The 20,097-nt window shown below is 36.4% G+C and overlaps 3 protein-coding genes across 3 annotated transcripts; 2 read left to right on the plus strand and 1 right to left on the minus strand.

The window, feature by feature from the left end:
• Positions 1 to 726: 726 nt before the first annotated feature.
• LOC140796906 (protein SEEDLING PLASTID DEVELOPMENT 1-like) lies at positions 727 to 6,027 on the minus strand. The gene is made up of 9 exons (XM_073150098.1): positions 5,315 to 6,027; positions 4,594 to 4,808; positions 4,137 to 4,287; positions 3,801 to 3,992; positions 3,146 to 3,308; positions 2,781 to 3,016; positions 2,049 to 2,225; positions 1,803 to 1,967; positions 727 to 1,276 (listed from the first exon to the last, which is right to left on the minus strand). The coding sequence occupies exons 1-9, from the start codon at positions 5,738 to 5,740 to the stop codon at positions 950 to 952; spliced, it is 2,052 nt and encodes a 683-aa protein (XP_073006199.1). The 5' UTR covers positions 5,741 to 6,027; the 3' UTR covers positions 727 to 949.
• Positions 6,028 to 8,575: 2,548 nt separating this feature from the next.
• Positions 8,576 to 13,509, plus strand: LOC140796417 (SEC12-like protein 1). The gene is made up of 10 exons (XM_073149456.1): positions 8,576 to 8,892; positions 8,988 to 9,085; positions 9,634 to 9,766; positions 10,194 to 10,285; positions 10,932 to 11,031; positions 11,115 to 11,187; positions 11,263 to 11,383; positions 12,130 to 12,249; positions 12,968 to 13,038; positions 13,118 to 13,509. The coding sequence occupies exons 1-10, from the start codon at positions 8,695 to 8,697 to the stop codon at positions 13,291 to 13,293; spliced, it is 1,182 nt and encodes a 393-aa protein (XP_073005557.1). The 5' UTR covers positions 8,576 to 8,694; the 3' UTR covers positions 13,294 to 13,509.
• Positions 13,510 to 16,090: 2,581 nt separating this feature from the next.
• LOC140797047 (polyadenylate-binding protein 7-like) lies at positions 16,091 to 20,081 on the plus strand. Its single transcript, XM_073150324.1, has 10 exons — positions 16,091 to 16,370; positions 16,749 to 16,867; positions 16,983 to 17,176; positions 17,354 to 17,616; positions 17,709 to 17,815; positions 17,913 to 18,102; positions 18,179 to 18,465; positions 18,601 to 18,750; positions 19,246 to 19,434; positions 19,566 to 20,081. Exons 1-10 carry the CDS (start codon positions 16,190 to 16,192, stop codon positions 19,761 to 19,763), a joined length of 1,878 nt encoding a protein of 625 aa, XP_073006425.1. The 5' UTR covers positions 16,091 to 16,189; the 3' UTR covers positions 19,764 to 20,081.
• Positions 20,082 to 20,097: the final 16 nt, after the last annotated feature.

Genomic DNA, 20,097 nt, shown 5'->3' on the forward strand with positions numbered 1-20,097 from the left:
TTTCAGCAACTATAGATACCATTTAAATCATCTTCTCGTTAAACCTCTTGTAAAGAGAATATGATTGCGAATGACTAAGTAGTCATTGCCAAGCGCGTCGATGTCACCAAAGAAAGAGCGATCATCACCTTAGTTGAGCAAGGGCCGAGCTAGAATTTTTAGATATATATATACTTTCAAAAATATTATCTATCATAATAATTTAACTAAAAATATTTTAGGTATAGAAAATAAAATAAAACATATCTAAAGTTTCTCAATTAATCAAATTTGGATGTCTTATTATATAATATAGTTTCTAATAATAAAATGTATTTATTTGGAAATAAAAGAGTATACAGAAGTATTTTAATTTTATCTAGGGGTTCCAATTCTCCTTATATATTTTCTGTTAGATAGATTTTTTATTTTTTTGAGAATTAATGAGTAATGCTCAGTTAGGATTGGTTGCACCCTTTTTTTTTTCTTTTTTTTCTTTTTTTGCATTCTAATATTTGATATCTCCATTTCATCAAATATTTTAATTTTTTTTATAATTATGTGTTATTCTAATCTAGTTATTTATCATTCTGTAGGTGCATACTTAGTTGAATTTTTCTTTTTCTTTTTGTTCTTGTTGTACATGCAAGATTAAATGAAGAGTAAGATATCAAGCATGCATATTACTAAATAAGCTGGGCTCAGAGTGTTGAAAATTGAGATATAAAGTAATGAACAAGAATAAGCTGAGACGAAGTTAATGGTTGTGTCATCTATTTTAATTAAGAAAAAACCAATATGAATTACAAGTAATCTGCCATTTTGATCAGAAAATAGCAGTTATGATTGACATTTCTGTACATGATACTGTACAATATGGATTAATGATGTACAATGGCGATGGAGATATTTTTTCTTTTTTTTTCTTTTCTTTTTGGAGTGAGAGAAGTGAGAACTTCATGACAACCACTTACTCGGGCAAAAGGGGCAACCGAGTAACACTAGCACCCCCATTCTCGCTGATAACACTAGCACCCCCATTCTCGCTGACTAATGAATTAAGGTCTCTTTGTTTAGTTGAAGGTATTCCAGGAGACTTAAGAGAGAGATTTTTCTTTTTTATCCTCATTGGAAGAATCTGCAACCTAGAGTTCAACTCAGTTCCTGAGGTCTCTGCAGCAAGCTGGTAGCTCTCCACAAGCTCCAGTTGGCGAGCGATTATCTCCGAACATCTGGGAAGGAGTTCAACAGGTTCTCCGCCAGGAATTACAATGTATTCAATAGCCAGTCGAACTTCCTACAAAAGCAACAACTCCTTATTAGAAATCTATCGTGGGTCAAAATTTGAATTTCATTTTAGGCAACCTTAAAGAAAGAAGAACTGACACACCAAAGAATAAATCAAGATATCACAAGATAAACAATTAAGCCTAATTAATATAGTAAGATTACAACAATTAAAATCCAAAAACAGATTATGCAACTTATGCATATGATGAAATGATGATCAAAGACCTCATGTGATTATCTGTTAAAATATCATACATTACACATTTTACAGCATTTTATAAACAAGACAAGCTAATTGAGAATGCCAGATGAAGAGATGAAGAACCATGAGCGTCAGGCTGCTAGTAAGTAAGCCTGAAGATCAATGAAGTCGAACGATTACCGTCACTTGGTACTTTGGTATAAATTATATAAACTGAAAAAAAGTGACACCCATTTTCAATCAGTATTGCTTAAACTTTAGCCTCTCTTTTTTTTAATATTCTCTAGTCTCCGGGATCAGTAAGTATACGATATGTACTCGACAATATTACCTCCAATGCGTCAATCTCCTCCAAGGACGGTTTTCTTTTTGGCGCATCATCTTCAATCTCTACATCTCCCTCTTTAATGTTAGTATGCCTCTTTAATCCAGAACCAAAATCATCCATCTCAAGAATCATTTTGACAGCCTTTACCATCTGTGCCATGGTGTTTGCCTGCAAGTTGAAAAATATAAAGGACAATAAATCAGTAATTAGATCACTTTATACATAACAATAAGGATCCATGGATGATACCTTGATTACAAATACTGGAATCTGGCGGTACTTAGCAACACTGCGAATCCAAGGATTCTGCTTCATTTCAGAACTTGATGCTAGAATTACATTTGCAGTTCCAATGTCATCAGTTATGTATAAGTCACTCTCAAATCCCATCACTTTTGCTACTTGCAGCAGATCGGATTCCAAGATCTGGCAGTAAACCGACAAAGGAAAAACAGTATTATCTAATTTGTTCATCGTTCTAGTGAAGCAATTCTTCTACTTACAATCAAAAATAGAAATCAGTCAAATAAAGATGCATAATTGAGACAATAACAAAGACCTGCTGGAAGGAAGAACCTAAAATTTGAATATATTACTAGTATTGAAAACTTTAAGAGTTTCTTGGAGAGTATAAAAACTATATATGGACAAGATGACAATTAGGGATAGGCTACACAAGATTGACGTTAGCAAAGAGTAGAACAACACAGGTACCGGCCAAACAAGTGCTAGGACATAGTAGCTTCTATAAAGGAGGGGAGCTTGGACGTGTATAACTGAGCCGGGGACTCGGCTTAAATTGAACAAGAAAAGGAAGTATCAAAGCAGTAAATAAGCATAGGTAAAGAAAAAAAATGCACATTTCAGAAGCAATAAATTTGACACCACACAGACTGTGAACCCTCATCAATGCTTGGTTGTACTATAGCTGTCCCAATAGATGATAAACAGTTTTTGTAACTGGTATGTCAATGCACTTACCTTGTAAGTAAACACACACACTGGCAATCTCTTTGACACTGATGTATTACATCTTTTTTCTCTTGTAAACCCAAAACTCGTATCAGAATCATGTCCACAAGGCAGTCTTTTGCTTGTCACATCCTCCTTAAAGGGAGTTGAGGATTCTTTTTCATATTCCTCTGATGTTGGCGTAGATATCCTTGAATCATTAGTTCTTCCATCTACCTTGCGTACTTCAAAAATAGGAGATTTTCCTATTTCAGATAAAAACAAGATGTTAAAATAAGACCAGATCTTTTTTTATAAAGGTGCCTAAATAATTAATGAACAAATGACAAGGAACTACTTGAACAGGTCATGAGTTACAAACGACAAAATATTACCTGCCAGAATAGCATCTACAGTTGCTTCTAACTTGTGATGCACCCGACATTCAGTCTTAGATATCATCTCGACAGCACAAGTAAATGTTGGAGGTCCTTTTCTCTCAAGAATAGTTTTCTGAACTTTTCTTTTCCGTGCCTCCTCATCACCAAGTGTGACACTCTGCATGCATAGATAGGAAATATGACTTATGTTCTTGATGAGGTGTTCTAGTAATACGTATCAACCACTTGGCAGTCAAGCTGAATCTAGCTGCTACAGAGTTTCTCAAGTCAGGCTGTGTTCAGCCTCAGCTACTGTACTAATTTAACAAGCTTGAACCAAGCTCTTGAGTCTTGTCGAGCTAATCCAAGTTGACATCAACTTTATGAAGTTGATTTCACCAAAATATATTATAAATACCTCACCTTTTTAATTAACAATTGACAGTTCAATATAGTGAAAGAAAAGGTTGATTAGACCAATAGAGGGTAAGCAAATTTGTTTAGCATGTATTGCTTAGTGATATCTTTAATTAACTAATAGATTCCAGATCTTGTTTCATAGGGCTAGCTAATTCATAAATTCAACAAGATGCTTGGTTCATTCACCAAATGCCATGACATTACAGCAATATAATTGCAATTTGAAAGATTCTGAAACATAGATTTGTACCTCTATCCCACCAACAAGTATCTGCAGGCAGGGATTTTTAATAATGCTATCAATTGTCACTCCATGTGCTGTCCCAACAAGTTGAACACCTCTTTGAGCAATAGTGCTGGCTGCCATCGCTTCAAGTTCTGTGCCAATTTCGTCAATTATAATGACTTCTGGCATGTGATTTTCAACCGCTTCAATCATAACCTGTAGAACATCACAATTTTTTTAAGTTCCACCTTATATTGATAAATGTTCTTATGGTGTCTAGTGACACTGCTCAGAAGAATTTGAACTCTACAGAATTTCAAGAATTAAATCAAGGTGTGAGATACACTATTGAGGACGCACATTGTGCTGCATGCTAACATTAGGAACTTGCATTCTTCTTGCACGACCAATACCAGAATGAGGTACATCCCCATCACCTCCTATCTCATTCGATGTGTCTACAATAATAACTCGTTTCAGTCGTTCATCTGCTAAAATTCTTGCCATTTCCCTGCATTAAGAAAACCATTTGGAGACATTAATACCATGAATAAGATGAGGCACATTTTCTGGCCTTCTTGAATGATTCTCTAAAGCAAGTTAGCTGCAGCACAGATAATCTTTAACCATATAATATCCTTAGTCAAGGTGGGACGGTATAGATAGGTGTGAGAACTAGAGAGTTAGAATCCCTCCTTGAGAGGCTAGAATGACAGACAACATAATAGTAATATTGTTGACATAATATAGTTCCTTTTTTCAGAATTAACACAAATCAATTACTTCTAGCATGGCTTATGCCAAAATGAGAATTTACCTTATCAAGGTTGTCTTTCCAACTCCTGGAGGTCCAATCACTAAGATGGAACCGCCACTCTCAACCAAATCACGTATCATCTCTGCACTTCCAGATATAGCTCGACCAACTCGACAAGTGAGACCAATTATTTGCTTCTTGCGGTTCCGAATAGCACTAATTCGGTGTAGGGAATGGTTAATCCCAGAGCGATTGTCCTCAGAGAAGTCACCTACCTGCAAACAAGACCACACTGAAATGAGTATTCCACAAGATAATGGTAAATGCAAATAATAAAGTTCTATCTAAATCATGCACGACCAAAGTGGAAAGAATGATTGTACTTCTAAGTAATAATATCACAACCAGACCGGCAGAAAAGACTGTACTAACACAATTCATTACCAAGTTGAAAAATTTCTTCCTAGGATAACAAAGAATGAATAAAGTTTCAAATGAGAAGATAAAATACAACAACACTTGCCAAGTAAGGGATCCAAACTATCTCTGCTTCCGATTCCCAGGTTCAATCCGATCACTTGTAAAACATGGATAATCAAAACGTATTTAACTTTGAATATTTTTATCCGATCAAATTTCCTTCAAGAACCAATATAGAGCTACAAGCTAAACAATAGACAACATGGAACACCATCATAACCGTACGGATATCTAATCTCCTAAACTGGACCCAAAAAGAAAACCGTAGACCGATAAACTTCCAACCTCCAACGATAATTACCTTCGAGATGGCGTGTCGGAGATCCTCGAGACCCACGGGCTGCTGCGACATGACCCAATCCCCGGAGGGGAACCGGGCCACCGGCTTCCTCCCCAGATCCATCACCACCTCAATCAACTCCCTTATCTCCCCGTGCCGCACCAGCTCCCTCCTCATCCTCGCCGGAACCAGCTCCAGGAACTGCTCCAGCTCATCATGGACACCACCTGCAGCTCCGCCCCCAACGCCGCCGGATCCATCCGTCCTCGTCGTCGACGTGGCAACGTGGCCCCCATTGCTCCAAGGAGCGCATCTTTCACCGCTAGGCCGGCGAATTGACGGCGGCGCGATCGCTTTTCGGGGAGCGGGGAGGCGGCGAAAGGAAGAAGAAATCACCAAGGTTGGTACGGGATGCTGGAGAGAGGCGGGACACAAAACTTTCAGCATCTCGTTTTCCGAACCGGTTGTGGTTTTGAGATCCGAGACGTGTCGGGATTGGAGAAATGGGAGGTCGGAGGAGGGCTTTAATAAATGGTTTCAGTGGGATATTTCGCCGAACGGGTGGGGGGGTGGAGGAGAAGAGAGGGAAAGGGGAATAAAACAAGGGAAGATTCGAAGGGGATCTATTTTAATTCTTATTTCAGGAGGGTGGAAGGAGTTCGAGAGGTAGGCACGCAACGAACTCTTCTCGGCTGTTGAACGACAAATGTGGGATCACACACCCACATTCACTTGTGGGCTGCGGTCCACATACTTGATACTTGTGGTAGAGGACGAAGCAGAGGTGTTCGGTCTTTTCTTCCTTTTTGGGAGTCTTTTTTTTCCACATTACGTCTTTAGTCTTACTTATTGTAAAATACCTCTTTTCCTTATTTTCTTTGGACAGCCATGATCACACCTGCTCTTAATTTTTAGTACAATTATAATTATCTCATGTGTACTGTACTATTAATTGCTAGCGTGCACTCAACGATGTGCTCCAGTAGATCCTAACGAGTTGACTTGCATTAGATCTTATTGATTGATCGTGGGAATCAATAAGATCTAATGTTGGTGGTGATATGCAAAATGACTCTTTTCTTTTATGTTCTTTCTTTTCTTAAATTTTTTTTCCCCCAAATTTTGTGGTTGTAAAATTGTGGTTCCCTCCATTGATATGGATGGCGTCTCTTCATTGATATCGATTGCGATAGTTTAGTGGTACCATCCGAGTTCAATAAATGGCCTCCTGACTGGTCCCTTTGTTGGGGAGATTAGATATCGAGCTAGCTATTGGGTTGGGTAGGATTGGGTCAGCTTAAGTCGAGTTAATTTGAATCTAGGACATATCCGATTTGATCTAACTAATTCCTCCTTTGCACCCCTAGAGCTTTGGATTAGCCTCAAGTTTGCATGAGCTAGGCTTATCTCTTGCAATTTTGAGCCAAATTTGCTCTGGCTAGTTTGTTCTCGCTCGACTATCTTGGCTCGTAATATAATTCCACTTTCCTATGAGGTTGGCTCAATCATTTCATTCATAGTTATTTAGCCTATCATTAATATATAATATATGATTCTTGATCTAGGAAAAACGAGGCAGCTCTCTGCACTGGGAATTGTTGTACAAGTAATTGATGTGTATAGTTTGATGATATGGTTAGCATAAAAGTTGTATATGATAGGTAGCTCATTACTTATGGCAGGCCTCATGCATATTTACAAAGCAAGAATTACTATCGATGAAGGAATTCTCTTATCAAAAGAAAGTATCAGCTTGTTTGGCTGATTGACTTAAAATTAACTTTTAAGTAAAAGTGAAAATTAAATTTGAATTGATTAATTTAAATTTGAGTTTATTTTTGATTTAATTACATTAACATCTATTGGATTATAAAGTAATATCGAATAGATCACTGACATTTAAATGTTACAATTAGACCCCCTAAATTAATTGGGCAAGATTGAAAATATTCTCGACACGGATGGTTCACGTGTGAAATTTATAATAAATTTATTCTTAGAATATAAAAGTATTATATATTAGGATAGAAATATTCTTCTTCTATATTTCTTTTTTATTTTCTTTCTTTCATTGCAATGATACTTTTGGCACCAACTTGGATATGGGATAAATAGATCAAATTCACAGTATGATGTTTCACAAGCCAAGTTCCTTAAACCTTCTTAGCTGCGAAGAATTGTGGAATTGTGTGTTCTACGGCTAAAGTAGTGAAAAATGAGAATAATAAAAGATACAAAGATGGAGATCATTCCATTGGAGGAGGTAATAAACCAATTGAGCTTGGTAATGAGTTGCCTACTCACAATTTGGATAAAAAAAAGTCAAGTCAATTGCTAAATTGTTATCTCCTATAGTTCTTAAAAAAGTTGTAGGATGGATCACTTCACCTTAGCCTTACAATGGTGCCTACACCTGCCTTCTTCTCCTTTTTGTTCATGTGTAGTGAAAGCCTTGGTGCGAATTCACATAATCTCAGTGACGATGCTTCAGTGGAGATTTGCAGTTCAGAATTCTCAGAGGCTATCGTTGTGATTGAGTCAGAGGGGATGGAGATGATTGAGAGCGAATAAAAGGTAAATTGCTGCCATCTCTTCCCCCAATCAAATCACAACGAAGGGTAAAATAAGTAATATGTATTTCTTCTAATAATAATAAATAGAAATAGAGAATAATGCCACATGGATAGAAATAAAAGATTAACCAACCATTTCCTCTTAGCATCGTCTGCGCTGTCACATCCCGATTGTTTACGGGTATAATTGTAGCATTTCAAATATCATAGGATCACTTCGATATTACCTTATAGTTTAGTAGGTGTTAGGTGTTATTGTAATTAAACTTTTATTTTTTGAGCCCCTTGATAAGTAAATTTAAGACAATTTCATATTAAGTTTGAATTAGGTTTAAACTAAATTCGAATCTAATTTGAATCGAGCTTGAATTAAATATTAGGTGGGCTACACTTTGTAAAGTTAAATAAAATAATAAATTAAATCTTAGTTAGTATGTATAAATTGAGCTTTATCGAGTTGGTCTTTTCTCAAGCTCTGAAATAAAATTTAAGTCTGATCAAAATGATCAAGCTTGACTGGTATCAAATGTAGGCCTAGTTTAATTGACTCGAACTCGGAACCGATCACAAGCAGGCTTGATTACTTTGGCAGGGATAGCAAAAGTCTGCGTACCTACAGCGTTGACATTTAATAAAGTCAACACAACACCTGGGACCCACCACGCAGCCTAATGGTATCTCAAACCGCATAATTTCGCCCTTTCGGTTTATTCTCTCCGCTGCTTCCGCTCTCTCCTCTTTGATATAATCGCTATCTAAACGCGTCATCTCCTCTATAAAATCAGTACAAAATTCCCACCAGCGGAATCGCGCTAAAGAGAAGTGTTCATGGAAGGCGAGGGCGAGAAGGAGTTGGTTCTCTCCGGGGCCCAAGGCGCGGTGACGTGCGCCGCATGGATCCGGCGGCGCGAGAATAGCGTCCTGGTCGTCATGGGGAGGGCGGCGAGCGGGTTCTCTTCTTGCCCTGCTATGCTCGAGATCTTCTCCTTCGATCCCAAGACGACTTCTCTCTCCAATGATCCGTTGGTGCGTTCTTGCTTCCTAAACCCTAATCCTCCTCCTCCTCCTCAAATTTGCCTTCTTTTTGTTGTTTTGATATCGTGGAATCGTTGTTCCTGTAGGCGAGGTTTGCGATTCGGGAAGAAGATGGCGATCCACTGAGTTTCGCGGTGCACCCGAGTGGGGATGAGTTCGTCTGTGCCACCTCTAATGGTTGCAAGTAAGCTTCGTGACTTTATTCTTGTTGGTATTGTTTATGTCGAATTTCCTACCGATTTCTTCAATTATGCAGGATGGTATAGTTCTACTTATGATGTTGTGCTTTGTAGAAAATGACTGAGAAAGTTTTAAAAAGTTACACTGGAACTGAGCATAGGTTTACTTATGAGTTTTATTGGCAAATGGATTCAAACACTGGAAAATTTGTCCCTTTTTATGGGCAAGTGACTAGATGGAGATTTTGGCATGTTGCACATGAAGATTTGGATTATAGTCATATTGTGATCGTATGTCACTTGTTATGACTGCAACCGACTCTTATTTGATCATAAGTAGTAGATATATATATATATATATATATATATATATATATATATATATATATATATATATCTTACTAAAGCAGGACTTCTGAAATCCAGAAACTTCCATAACAATCAAGGATTTACTTAACGACTTACTTAGACATGTACTTGTATTGCTTTGTTCATATTTTCTTTTATCAGCTGTGAAAGGATTCCACTGATTAAGCCCCTCTTGCAAGTGCAGATTAATTAAGTTGGTTCATCAAGAATTTTCTGTCCGTCTTCTTTCTAGAGATATTCCACAGCTTCAATCTGTTGGGCTCCAGAAATGCCTGGCTTTTAGCACAGATGGTTCTAAATTTGCCATGGGTGGTGAGGTATGTGGCCGTGGCTTATCTCTGATTTTATATTAGGAAAGCAATACTTCAAACAATCCTGTATATAATAGGGCTGTGTCTAGGTGCTAACAAATAGAGAAAGCATTGACTTGCAGAAACAATTATGAACCAGGTAATAGTCACAGAAAAAAATCATGCAGAAGATAAATGACTACACAAATAATCTATGCTATGTAGAAGCTTGCCTAGGAAAAGAGTTACCATCTCTAATTTAATATTTCAACTGCTATCTCGATAATATGACTCTGCTAGAAAGTTGACACCTTCCAGCCACTCTTTTTCTATCCCGACATTGTTTGCTTATTAATGCGGCTCCTTCTTTTAGTAAAAGATTAGTATTTATCAGTAATCTTATGGAAGGAGAATAATTCTTTTTGGTCTTTGATAAGAATTTTTGTTATCTTAGGATGGTCATCTTAGGATATTGCATTGGCCAAGCTTGAATGTGCTTCTAGATGAACCTAAAGCTCATAAATCTTTTCGAGATATGGATATCAGGTGAGGGAATACATACTATTTTCTCATGGAAGTGGACATGATCCTCATTATTGTATATGAGTATGAATTTATTTATGCATAATTATGCTTGCACCTCTTATTGTCTGTATACTGTATAACAATAATAGAAAAAAGAAGTGACTCTTTCAATTCTATAACACTGCTTTCATTCTCATTATAAAGTCACCTTCACAGTGAATCCACAGATGTAGTCATTCTGCAGTTAACGTTCATCTGTTTTAGAATGTAAATTCACTGGTAAAATTTGTGAATAGCTCTCCTTTTATCTTGTCACTGGGACAGTTATGTTTCTTTTGGAATCATCTGTAATTTGATTATGTATTTTCAGTACACATTAGATAAGAGGGTGTACGAGCAATACATGAAATTCTTATAATCAGATAAATTTGGATAACTACAAGGTATGTAAGCTCCAAAATATTATAACAAATCTTGTGACTCTGATGCAGAAGTTTACGCATGTATTCCTGTAGATCCTGTAGATTCATAGATTTTCAAATATCTCTCAATGAGTTCTGCACAAGATTAACTGCCTAAATGTTCTGTTTGAAGAGTTATTCGTGTACATTGCTTCTCTTATGATTGATGCTGATTTAAAAATATTCACTTTGACTGTGTCCTACAGCTTAGACTCAGAGTTTTTAGTGTCAACATCTATTGATGGTTCTGCAAGAATATGGAAGATAAACGATGGTGTTCCGCTGGTTAATTTGACTCGAAATTCGGTATAGAGTCATTTTTTCTTCTTGTGTAAACAGAAAGCCTGTGTGCTTGTGGTCTTATGTTTTCTGTTATTTCTTGTTTGCAGAATGAGAAGATTGAATGTTGTCGGTTTTCTAGGGATGGAACTAAACCTTTCCTGTTCTGCACAGTTGAAAAAAGTAAGTTTTCTGATGAACCTGAGAGTCAATCTATTAATTGCCGTTGTATTTCATAAATCTTGATATGCAAAACAGATGGAAAGGTTGTCACTGTAGTTTGGGATATGAGTACGTGGGAAAGAATTGGACACAAAAGGCTACTTGGAAAGCCTGCCTCTGTACTTTCAATCAGCTTGGATGGAAAATACATTGCACTGTAAGTTGTTGAAATGGCTGATCTTTGTTTCTTGTTTATAACTTTCTTTGTGCGTATATCATTCGAACATTTTAAATCTGTCTTCTATTTGAGAACACTTGCAATCTTGTTGCATTACTATCCAAGATATATTCACCAATTTTCCTACTTGCCTTTTGTATTTTTTTCATTACATAGGCAGACAATAATCTCTTCAACTTCATTATGCTTTACTTCTTCATTGCACATTCGCCTTGATATGCTTGTCTTACGTGCTCATCATATGTGTCTATGCCCTCTGTTATTTTTCTTTTTTCCTTTTTATTTGTAAAATTGAGCCATACAATGTCACAGAACTTTGTGCTGTCCAAAACATAAAACACCTCACAGGCATCAATTTATCCCCGAAGCTGAGCCATTATTTTAGTGCTAGTAAGGAATTCTCCCTTAAACTGGATGAACTTGAGTGGTTGTATGACAGATTTACTTGAGTAGCCTTGGCCATTACTTTTACTGGTGATCCATTATATTTTTATTCCACTACAATTTATATTTAGTGCTGCATTTACTTATGATCTTCACCTACATTTCAAAACTCTCACTAAAGTCTCTTTCATCCTTGCTACAGTAATTATCTCCCTGAGGCAGTATGTTAACTTTCTGCCCTGTAAATGACTTGAATTTTTTGTTATATTCATATTAGACATATTAGATTCCTTTGGCCATAGGAGTGTTACTGACTTAGATGGTTGCATTACTTTTTTCAGGGGGAGCAATGATGGCGACTTTTGTGTAGCTGAAGTAAAGAAAATGGAGATTTGTCATTGGAGCAAGAAGGTTCATCTTGGTACAAGAATTTCTGCAATTGACTTCTGTCCTACAGAAAGGTAATCTACATGACCTATGTAGAAAATATGCCTTACCTTCTTACCTTGATATACTTCATCATCTGCATTAGGATATCATATCGTGGAAGTGAAAGTGCAGTTAGTCTATATTTACTTTGTTAGCTTATTTGGCATATACGTTGCCTTGCAAAATACAATGAGAATTCAGGCTGCAGACCATCAGCCTAATCTTTCTTTATTTCCAACGGCAAGGAGGTGGCTGAATTTCTATTTTCGTCAAGAGGTTTCTGTTGGCTCAGAGTTTGAGAATCTTCTTATCTGCGTTGATTATTTTATCCCTTATACAGGACAATTTACCAGGACAGATTAGTTCAGACATAATAAAGTCCACAAGTTCAACTAAACACGCCATTCATAGGAATATCAGCATAAATATCTATTACTGGTGCAATCTACCATCTCTACTCGCCTATCACTGAGAATTAATTTACCATCTCCCATATCCTTAATCATATTGTCTCTTGTGGATCCTGCGCTGGTATTTTAAGCTAACATCATCACTCATTTTCTTTCAGCATCTAGCACCTTTTTTTTTAATAAATTTATGTGATTTTGGTGGCACAGCCTGTTTGATTAAAATATTTTTTCTTCCTAATTTGCAACCTATGAACTTTACTGCAATTTTGGGCTATTTCCTGTTGTGCATTTGCCATTAGTTTCATCATCTATTTACCAGCCTTATCTGCTGATATTGCAGAGTTGTGATTTCCACTTCAAATCAATGGGGGGCGGTGGTCACAAAGCTCAATGTGCCAGGCGATTGGAAAGGTATATGAATCTCAGCATTCAGACTGCATTTGGTATTTTGGGTAACTCACCATTCTGAATGTTCCTTTGTCTCCTGCAGTGTGGCAGATCTACCTTCTACTCCTGTCCTTATTTGTGGGCTCAGCTGTTCTATTCTATATATTCTACGAGCACTCTGATTCATTCTGGAACTTCCCTCTCGGAAGGCATCAACCTGCAAAACCATGGGGAGCCTTCAAGGATTCTCAGCTTCCAGATGACCGGAACCCATGGTGACCATATATATTTCTAAATCTAGAGAACTATTGTACTATTGTTCTTTGTAGGCAGCACTACTGTGTTAATTTCACGGCATGTTCACCGTTGATTGTTGCACCAGAGAACTTCTGTGTTGACTGATATTTATCTTTTCATGTCCGTCAAATGTATTGATTTCTTATTGTTTCTTGAACTCTATCTTTCATAGATTCAAACATATATACGTTAAACTGATGAGTTCTATTCTCTGAATGAGTATTGAAATACTATAAGCAATTATTGGGACTCTGTGTAGCATTTTATGAACAGTTGCACTCATTAGAAACAGGTGATATCTGCCGAATATTCTGTTTCTTGCTCATAAGAAATTTTTATGATGTGAGAGACCGTTTAGTTGGCACGATTCCATGGCCTTCAATCATTATTTATTTTATTCAACAACTTCACCGAAGGCATTTTTTTTTAAGAACTCATAAGCTATAGATTGGAATAAGCTTACATGGAGTATTATCTTTTGTTTGTTTGAGATAAATGGAAATTTAATAATGTCCTAATAAAATCAATGCTGTTGAATTCAAATCCGAGAATAATAATGCAATATGAGCCTTGTAAGCTATTTGAGTATTGTACAATATTATCCTGTTGGAAAGCATGCACAATATTATTAAATAATGTTAACTATATTTTACACAGTTAACTTATCTTCTAAGCTTTATTTTGTCTTATGCTCCAAAAATTTTAACTGAACTACAACGACAAAGTTGTTAAGAGAGATGACAAAACTACTTATTTAACTATTGCTAAATAAATATGTACTCAGAGAGCAAGTTTAGGATGAAATCAAAAGAAAAAAGTTTAGAGGTAAAATGATTCTTATTCAAACTAGTATAGGTCCTGTTGTCCTGGACACTATAGGAAAACAAGATGTAACATCGGTAATATTCAATAAGAAATCATTTAAACAAAATTTTATATATTTCCACTTTGCTTCCATTAAAGGTTGATTGAATGTATTTTTTGACATTCACTTAAATTAAAGTGAATGTCAATAAGTCCGATTTATTCGTTAAAAAAGAGAGATATTTTATGAGATTTCTAACTAAAAGTTAAAAATTTATATTATATTTTATAAGTGTAGATACAACTTTTGGAAAACACACAAGTCGAACATAGATAAAGAAGAAGGCAACGACTTGAAGAGGAACCGGCGAAAAAGGAAAGAAAATATAGATAAAGAAAAAAAAAGACGAGAAAAAAAAAAGAATGAGAGAGAGAGAGAGTAAGGACCCACTTAAGCTAGAAGAGGAGAGAGAGAGAGGAAGGACTCTCAAGTCATAATAAAAACCTCTCCCCTCTCTTAGTCACACAGGCTATGAGACAGACCTCAGAAAAAATTCCTTAACAAAGAGTGGAAATAAGGGACATAAATTTTAGTAGAGCTGGAACGTGGGCATAGTTTTAGTCTAGTTGGCAGTGTATGATATGTGCGAAACCATTGAAGTGGCTTGATTCCAAGACCTTCTATTATCTACTTATTTTCTTTGGATTCCTTAGTTTCAACTTCACTTCACCTTAGGATATTATTATTACTCATTTTAGAGCCAAAATAAGTAGTGAGATGCACAATATGATTAAATAGGACTAAACACATTTTATGCCCACACCCTTAAAATCAGTTTACCTCCGAAACTTTGTTTTGCATGTCTCTCCTGAATTTTTGACTAAAATTACTCACTGTCTTGTAGGTTAAAGAATAAGAAATTTCTATTCATGAATTAGATATCCCTTATTTATAGCTAATAACCAAATACCACCAAATTTAGTACAATTAATATCATGATATTACTAATACCATGGATACTGGTCATAATTATTTTTATTCCAACTTAGAATTAGAATAAGAGAGAGACGCTCTTCTTAGTATTGCAACTGAATACAAAAACATAATTATCTTCTAAAATTTATTTAATAGAGTTAAATATATTTATCTCAGTACTTTGGAGCTGGGACAAACATTACTTTACCTTTACCTTTTTTAAGTTTGCTTCAAGACTATATGTTTTCTTTTATCCCTGGGATTAGGAAATTTTGCAAATAACATCTTTCTTTTTACCGAAATTGCGAGTTATATCTAATATTTTTTACTATTTATAAATTAAACTCTATAATTTAGGTAATATGCGCAGCAAATATAACTAATACTGTGAGAATATTCTGTGTTAAGTAGAGATATTTTATTTCTAAGATTACTAAAATATATTTATTTCTAAAATGACTAAAATATACTTATTTTTAAAATAATTAAAATATCCTTAGTATGACTTGATTGAGATAATTTTTTTACTATAATTAACTTAACTTAGAAATTTTGTTAAGTTTAATAACATATCTAACAGTATAGTATTTTCTGCACATATTTACTAAATTATAAAGCTTAATTTATAAATAATAAAAATATATAATATAAATTATAATTTTATTAAAAGAAAAGGTGCTACATGCGGATACTCTTAAGATTATTATTTACTAGGAGACTTGGTCCAATTGTCTTAGACCGTAGATTCGAAAGGCTAGCTAGATTATAATCTACAAGCTCCCCATAAAAAATAAATATAAAAGACAAAAAAAAAGGAATGAAAATAAGTACGAGAAATTGTACCTGAACTAAGCCGGCAAGATCGGCCTACAGAGGTAGACTGGGTCCCTCTCGTCCCCACCACCATATAAATATTACTTTATTCTTTCTAATAAATAAATAAATAAATAAAAGCGTCTTCGTCACCACAGAAACCGTTCCCCCCCGAACTCCCGCGTCTCTTACACGAACCAACGCATCCTTTCCTTCTCCTCTTCTCCTCCCTAATCCTAACCCTAGCCCTAATTGTACCCTCTGGAGGAGGAGGGATTAGGTCCAATGGAGGTGGATCCCCTGACGGCGCTCTACGTCGGCGACGTCCACCCTGACGTTGCCGAGAGCCAGCTCTTCGATCTCTTCTCGTCCGTCGGGGTCGTCGGCTCTGTTAGAATCTGCAAGGATCTCGCCACCGGCAGGTCGCTCGGATACGGCTACGTCAACTACATTGCCCAGCAAGATGGTATTTTGGATCGGAAATCTCTGATCCCAGCGTCTTTCTTACCTTCTCGGCGTTATCTCTATCACGTTTCTTATGACGATTTTTGATTTGTTAGATTCAAATAGGAATTTTTCTTTCCAATCTTGTTTTTGGTCTGTTCCTGAATAAATTTCGACTTGTGCATTTCTTTGAATGGATCGTTCTGATTCCTGTACTATTGTTCTCTCTCTCTCTCTCTTGATCAGTAATACAATTTTCAATTTTTGTTCCCATCCTGTATTGTAGGTTATCTTTATCTATATCTGATAGAAGGTCCTGATATTTATTTTTTGCATTTAATTTCTCTGTTATATTTGTAGATCATTTGTCATTTTTACTCTTTACTCTTCAATGTGGCAGCCATGCGCGCTGTGGAGAAGTTGAATCATACGCTCTTATATGGCAAACCTATCAGAATTATGTGGTCCAACCGAAATCCAGATGATAGGAACAGTGGGATGGGAAATGTGTTTGTGAAGGTGTTCTGAACAATAAGCTGATCTTTTCAACCTTTATTTTTTATTTTTTTATTGCTGTGTCGCCCATTGTGATGCTATTTGGAAAAAATTTATGAGATTGACTTATATTTTACAGAACCTAAGTAGCTCTACTGATGACACAAGGCTTCAAGAGATATTTTCAGAGTATGGGACTATTTTGTCCTGTAAAGTATCTAGAGATACAGATGGGAAGAACAGAGGATATGGATTTGTTCAATACGATTCTCAGGAATCAGCAATTTCTGCTATCACGAAACTCAATAACTCCTTTCATGATGGGAAGCAAATGTATGTATGAGATATTCTCCAGACATGCTTTCTTCTGGATTTTTATTTCTAGGCATGAGCCACTGTTTGTTAGATTTGAAAGACTTTCCTCTGCCTTGTCCTCCTTTTTCTTAACTTCTCTATGTGGGATTTATTCGGTCTTGCATGTTCTTATTAAGGCATCGCTCTTTCATACAGTTACGTTGCTAAGTTCATAAAAAAGAGTGAACGTCTTGCTGCACAAAATCCTGAAGATAAATACACCAACTTGTACATGAAGAACTTGGATCAGGACATAACAGAAGAACTTATTAAAGTGAAGTTCTCTGAATTTGGTTCAATAGTTACTGCGAAGATTGAAAAGGACGAAAATGGAAATTCAAAGGGTTTTGGATTTTGTAGTTTTGAAAGTGCTGATAGTGCCAAAAGAGCTAGGGAGGCAATGGATGGAGTCCAACTTGGTAAGGTTACTCCTTTTTTTATAAAGATCAAGCAATAAGAAAGTTTTATCTCGACTATATTGTTATCAATTTTTACTCTGTTCATTGAGTAGGATCAAAGACCCTGTATGTGGCAAGGGCCCAGAAAAAATCTGAACGACAGCAGATTTTGCGGCGTTTGTATGAGGAGAAGAGGAAGGAGAAAATCAGGAAGAGCATAGTAATGCATCTTGTGTTTTCTTTGTGAAGTTCCTTGCATGATCCTGTTACTTTTTAGAGTATTTCAGTATTATAGCTATTAATGATCCATTTCTCAGGATTCAAATGTTTATATAAAGAATATTGATGAATCTCTTGATGATAACGCTCTCCGCGAACACTTTAGTCAATGTGGCAACATCACTTCTGCCAAAATCATGCATGATGACAAAGGAATCAGTAAAGGGTTTGGGTTTGTCTGCTATAGCACTCCAGAGGAAGCTAAGAAAGCTGTCACCACTCTGCATGGTAATTAGGATTTCATTTACGGGTTAATTTTTCTGTTCTTATCATGATACTGATGTTCCTGTGTTGTTCTAAGCAGGACAGATGTTCAATGGAAAGCCTTTATATGTTGCAATGGCTCAAAGGAAAGAGGAAAGACAAGCTCAATTTCAGCTTCGATATGCTTACATGGCGGGGTTAGCAGGACCACCGGCTGTTTTGCCTGCTGGATATCCCCCTGTTTACTATACTCCTCCTAGTGTTGTCTCCCAAGTTTCTCCAAGACAGGGTCTTATGTATCAACCATTTGGACTGAGACCTGAGTGGAGGCCAAGGGCCTTTGTTCCTCCATCAAGGCCAGGTTTCCATCCGCTGCCTCTTCCAGTGGTATTCCCCTGTCTGTTACAATAGAATCTCAAGTAGATTTTCATCATTAGTACTGAACTAGTCTTTTAACTGTAAAGCACAGCAACCTATTTACTTGCTTGCAAAATACTGACCCTTTTTATATCGCTCTTCTAGATGCCAAATGCTCCAAGGCAGCATAGACAAAATAGAGGAAGGATGAATGGACATATGATGCCTCAACCAGGGCAGTCTACTCCATATATGTCAAATTTACAACAAGCTAACCATTCTATGTTCTCTTCAAAACATTCTACCAACCAGCAGGTTTGTTTTTGCCCAGATTGTTTCTATATCGTATAATATGCATTGCTGTTTCACCATAAATGTTTCGTCTATCTTTCTAGTACCTGCCCGGTGCATTTGCGTGTGCATCATAGAACCACATCCTGCAAGTATAAATGTAATATTTGAACTGCAAATGAAATGACAAATTAGTAGAAATCTTGAGAAAAGAGCCGAGAGAAATTGAGTTTTCTGCACTTACTTGAGGATCTATATTGATGTAGGACTTACTAAAGTAAGAAGCAACTATTTAATTATTCTTCACATGGCGTGTGTATTTGACTTATGACATGTCCATGCAACTCACAGTTGCATCTTGTTGCAGAATCTGTTATCTAGTATATGGTTAATATCGCATGCTAGTGGTGGATATGGTGGATACATCCACTTTTGCTACCTTCATGAATGAAGTATGATCGCATCTTATTAGCTCTATTAATTTTCAAGTATAAAGTAGCTTTCTTTGTGCTCTAGCAGCGGTCTGGGCAGAGCAAATACATGATGAACGGAAATGAGCCTGATATAGCTAATGGCTCAATGGTTCAACTCAGTACTTCAAACTCTCAAGGAACTGAGATGCTCAGTAGCATGCTTGCTGCGGCGACACCAAAGCAGCAAAAGCAGATGCTTGGGGAACGTCTCTTTCCCCTGGTTGAGAAACTTAAGGTGATCTCACATTCTCCAATCATATAAGTTCCAAATTTTATCCTTTTGATGCTATTCCCCAGCATTCCTTATTGGAAATGTCAAGCATGTCGTTCTCTTTGTCATTAATTTCATATGGCATCACATTGTAGTGTGATCTCGCTGCAAAAATCACCGGAATGCTCCTGGAGATGGACAACTCCGAGTTGCTGCTGCTACTGGAGTCACCAGAGTCATTAGCTGCTAAAGTGGAAGAAGCTGTACAAGTTCTTAATCTCTCCAAAGGCAACGTAGGTGACCAAGAGAGCTTACATTCCAATTATTTGTCGGCGGAGGTTTCTGTCAACTGAGCAGAATAGCAATTCAACCATTGTTTCAGAAATAAATTAGCATTCAGTTATGCACTTTTAGGCTAATGAGTATTTTAGTAAGCTTTTATTTGTTTATTATTAGGACCTCTTGCTATAATGCTTAAGACTTTTCTTTCTTATTTATGCTTTTAGAACTGTTTGAGGAGTCTCATAAAATTTAATTATTATTATTTCTTCTCCCAAGCTATGGTGGATTACATTTTTGATTGAGAATTGTGGACATTGGATTCAATTTCTTTGGATACCTATTATTCACTACTTTGAATATTATCTGATCAATTTTTGAGTTGAATATCTCAGAAAAGGAACAAAA

Source organism: Typha latifolia, chromosome 10 (assembly GCF_019914945.1).
Source record: "Typha latifolia isolate L0001 chromosome 10, TyphaL0001v2, whole genome shotgun sequence".
NCBI lineage: Eukaryota > Viridiplantae > Streptophyta > Magnoliopsida > Poales > Typhaceae > Typha > Typha latifolia.

What these genes read in the sequence shown, in the direction of transcription:
- LOC140796906 (XM_073150098.1), bottom strand. Translation starts at nt 5,740, where the DNA reads ATGCTGAAAGTTTTGTGTCCCGCCTCTCTCCAGCATCCCGTACCAACC. An exon ending in TTCCAGTATTTGTAATCAAG is followed by an intron (nt 1,968 to 2,048) that starts GTATCATCCATG and finishes TTCAACTTGCAG; the next exon opens with GCAAACACCATGGCACAGAT. An exon ending in AGGAGATTGACGCATTGGAG is followed by an intron (nt 1,277 to 1,802) that starts GTAATATTGTCG and finishes TTGCTTTTGTAG; the next exon opens with GAAGTTCGACTGGCTATTGA.
- LOC140796417 (XM_073149456.1), top strand. Translation starts at nt 8,695, where the DNA reads ATGGAAGGCGAGGGCGAGAAGGAGTTGGTTCTCTCCGGGGCCCAAGGC. An exon ending in TTAATTTGACTCGAAATTCG is followed by an intron (nt 11,032 to 11,114) that starts GTATAGAGTCAT and finishes TCTTGTTTGCAG; the next exon opens with AATGAGAAGATTGAATGTTG. An exon ending in GACTTCTGTCCTACAGAAAG is followed by an intron (nt 12,250 to 12,967) that starts GTAATCTACATG and finishes CTGATATTGCAG; the next exon opens with AGTTGTGATTTCCACTTCAA.
- LOC140797047 (XM_073150324.1), top strand. Translation starts at nt 16,190, where the DNA reads ATGGAGGTGGATCCCCTGACGGCGCTCTACGTCGGCGACGTCCACCCT. An exon ending in AATGGATGGAGTCCAACTTG is followed by an intron (nt 17,617 to 17,708) that starts GTAAGGTTACTC and finishes TTCATTGAGTAG; the next exon opens with GATCAAAGACCCTGTATGTG. An exon ending in CCCTGGTTGAGAAACTTAAG is followed by an intron (nt 19,435 to 19,565) that starts GTGATCTCACAT and finishes ATCACATTGTAG; the next exon opens with TGTGATCTCGCTGCAAAAAT.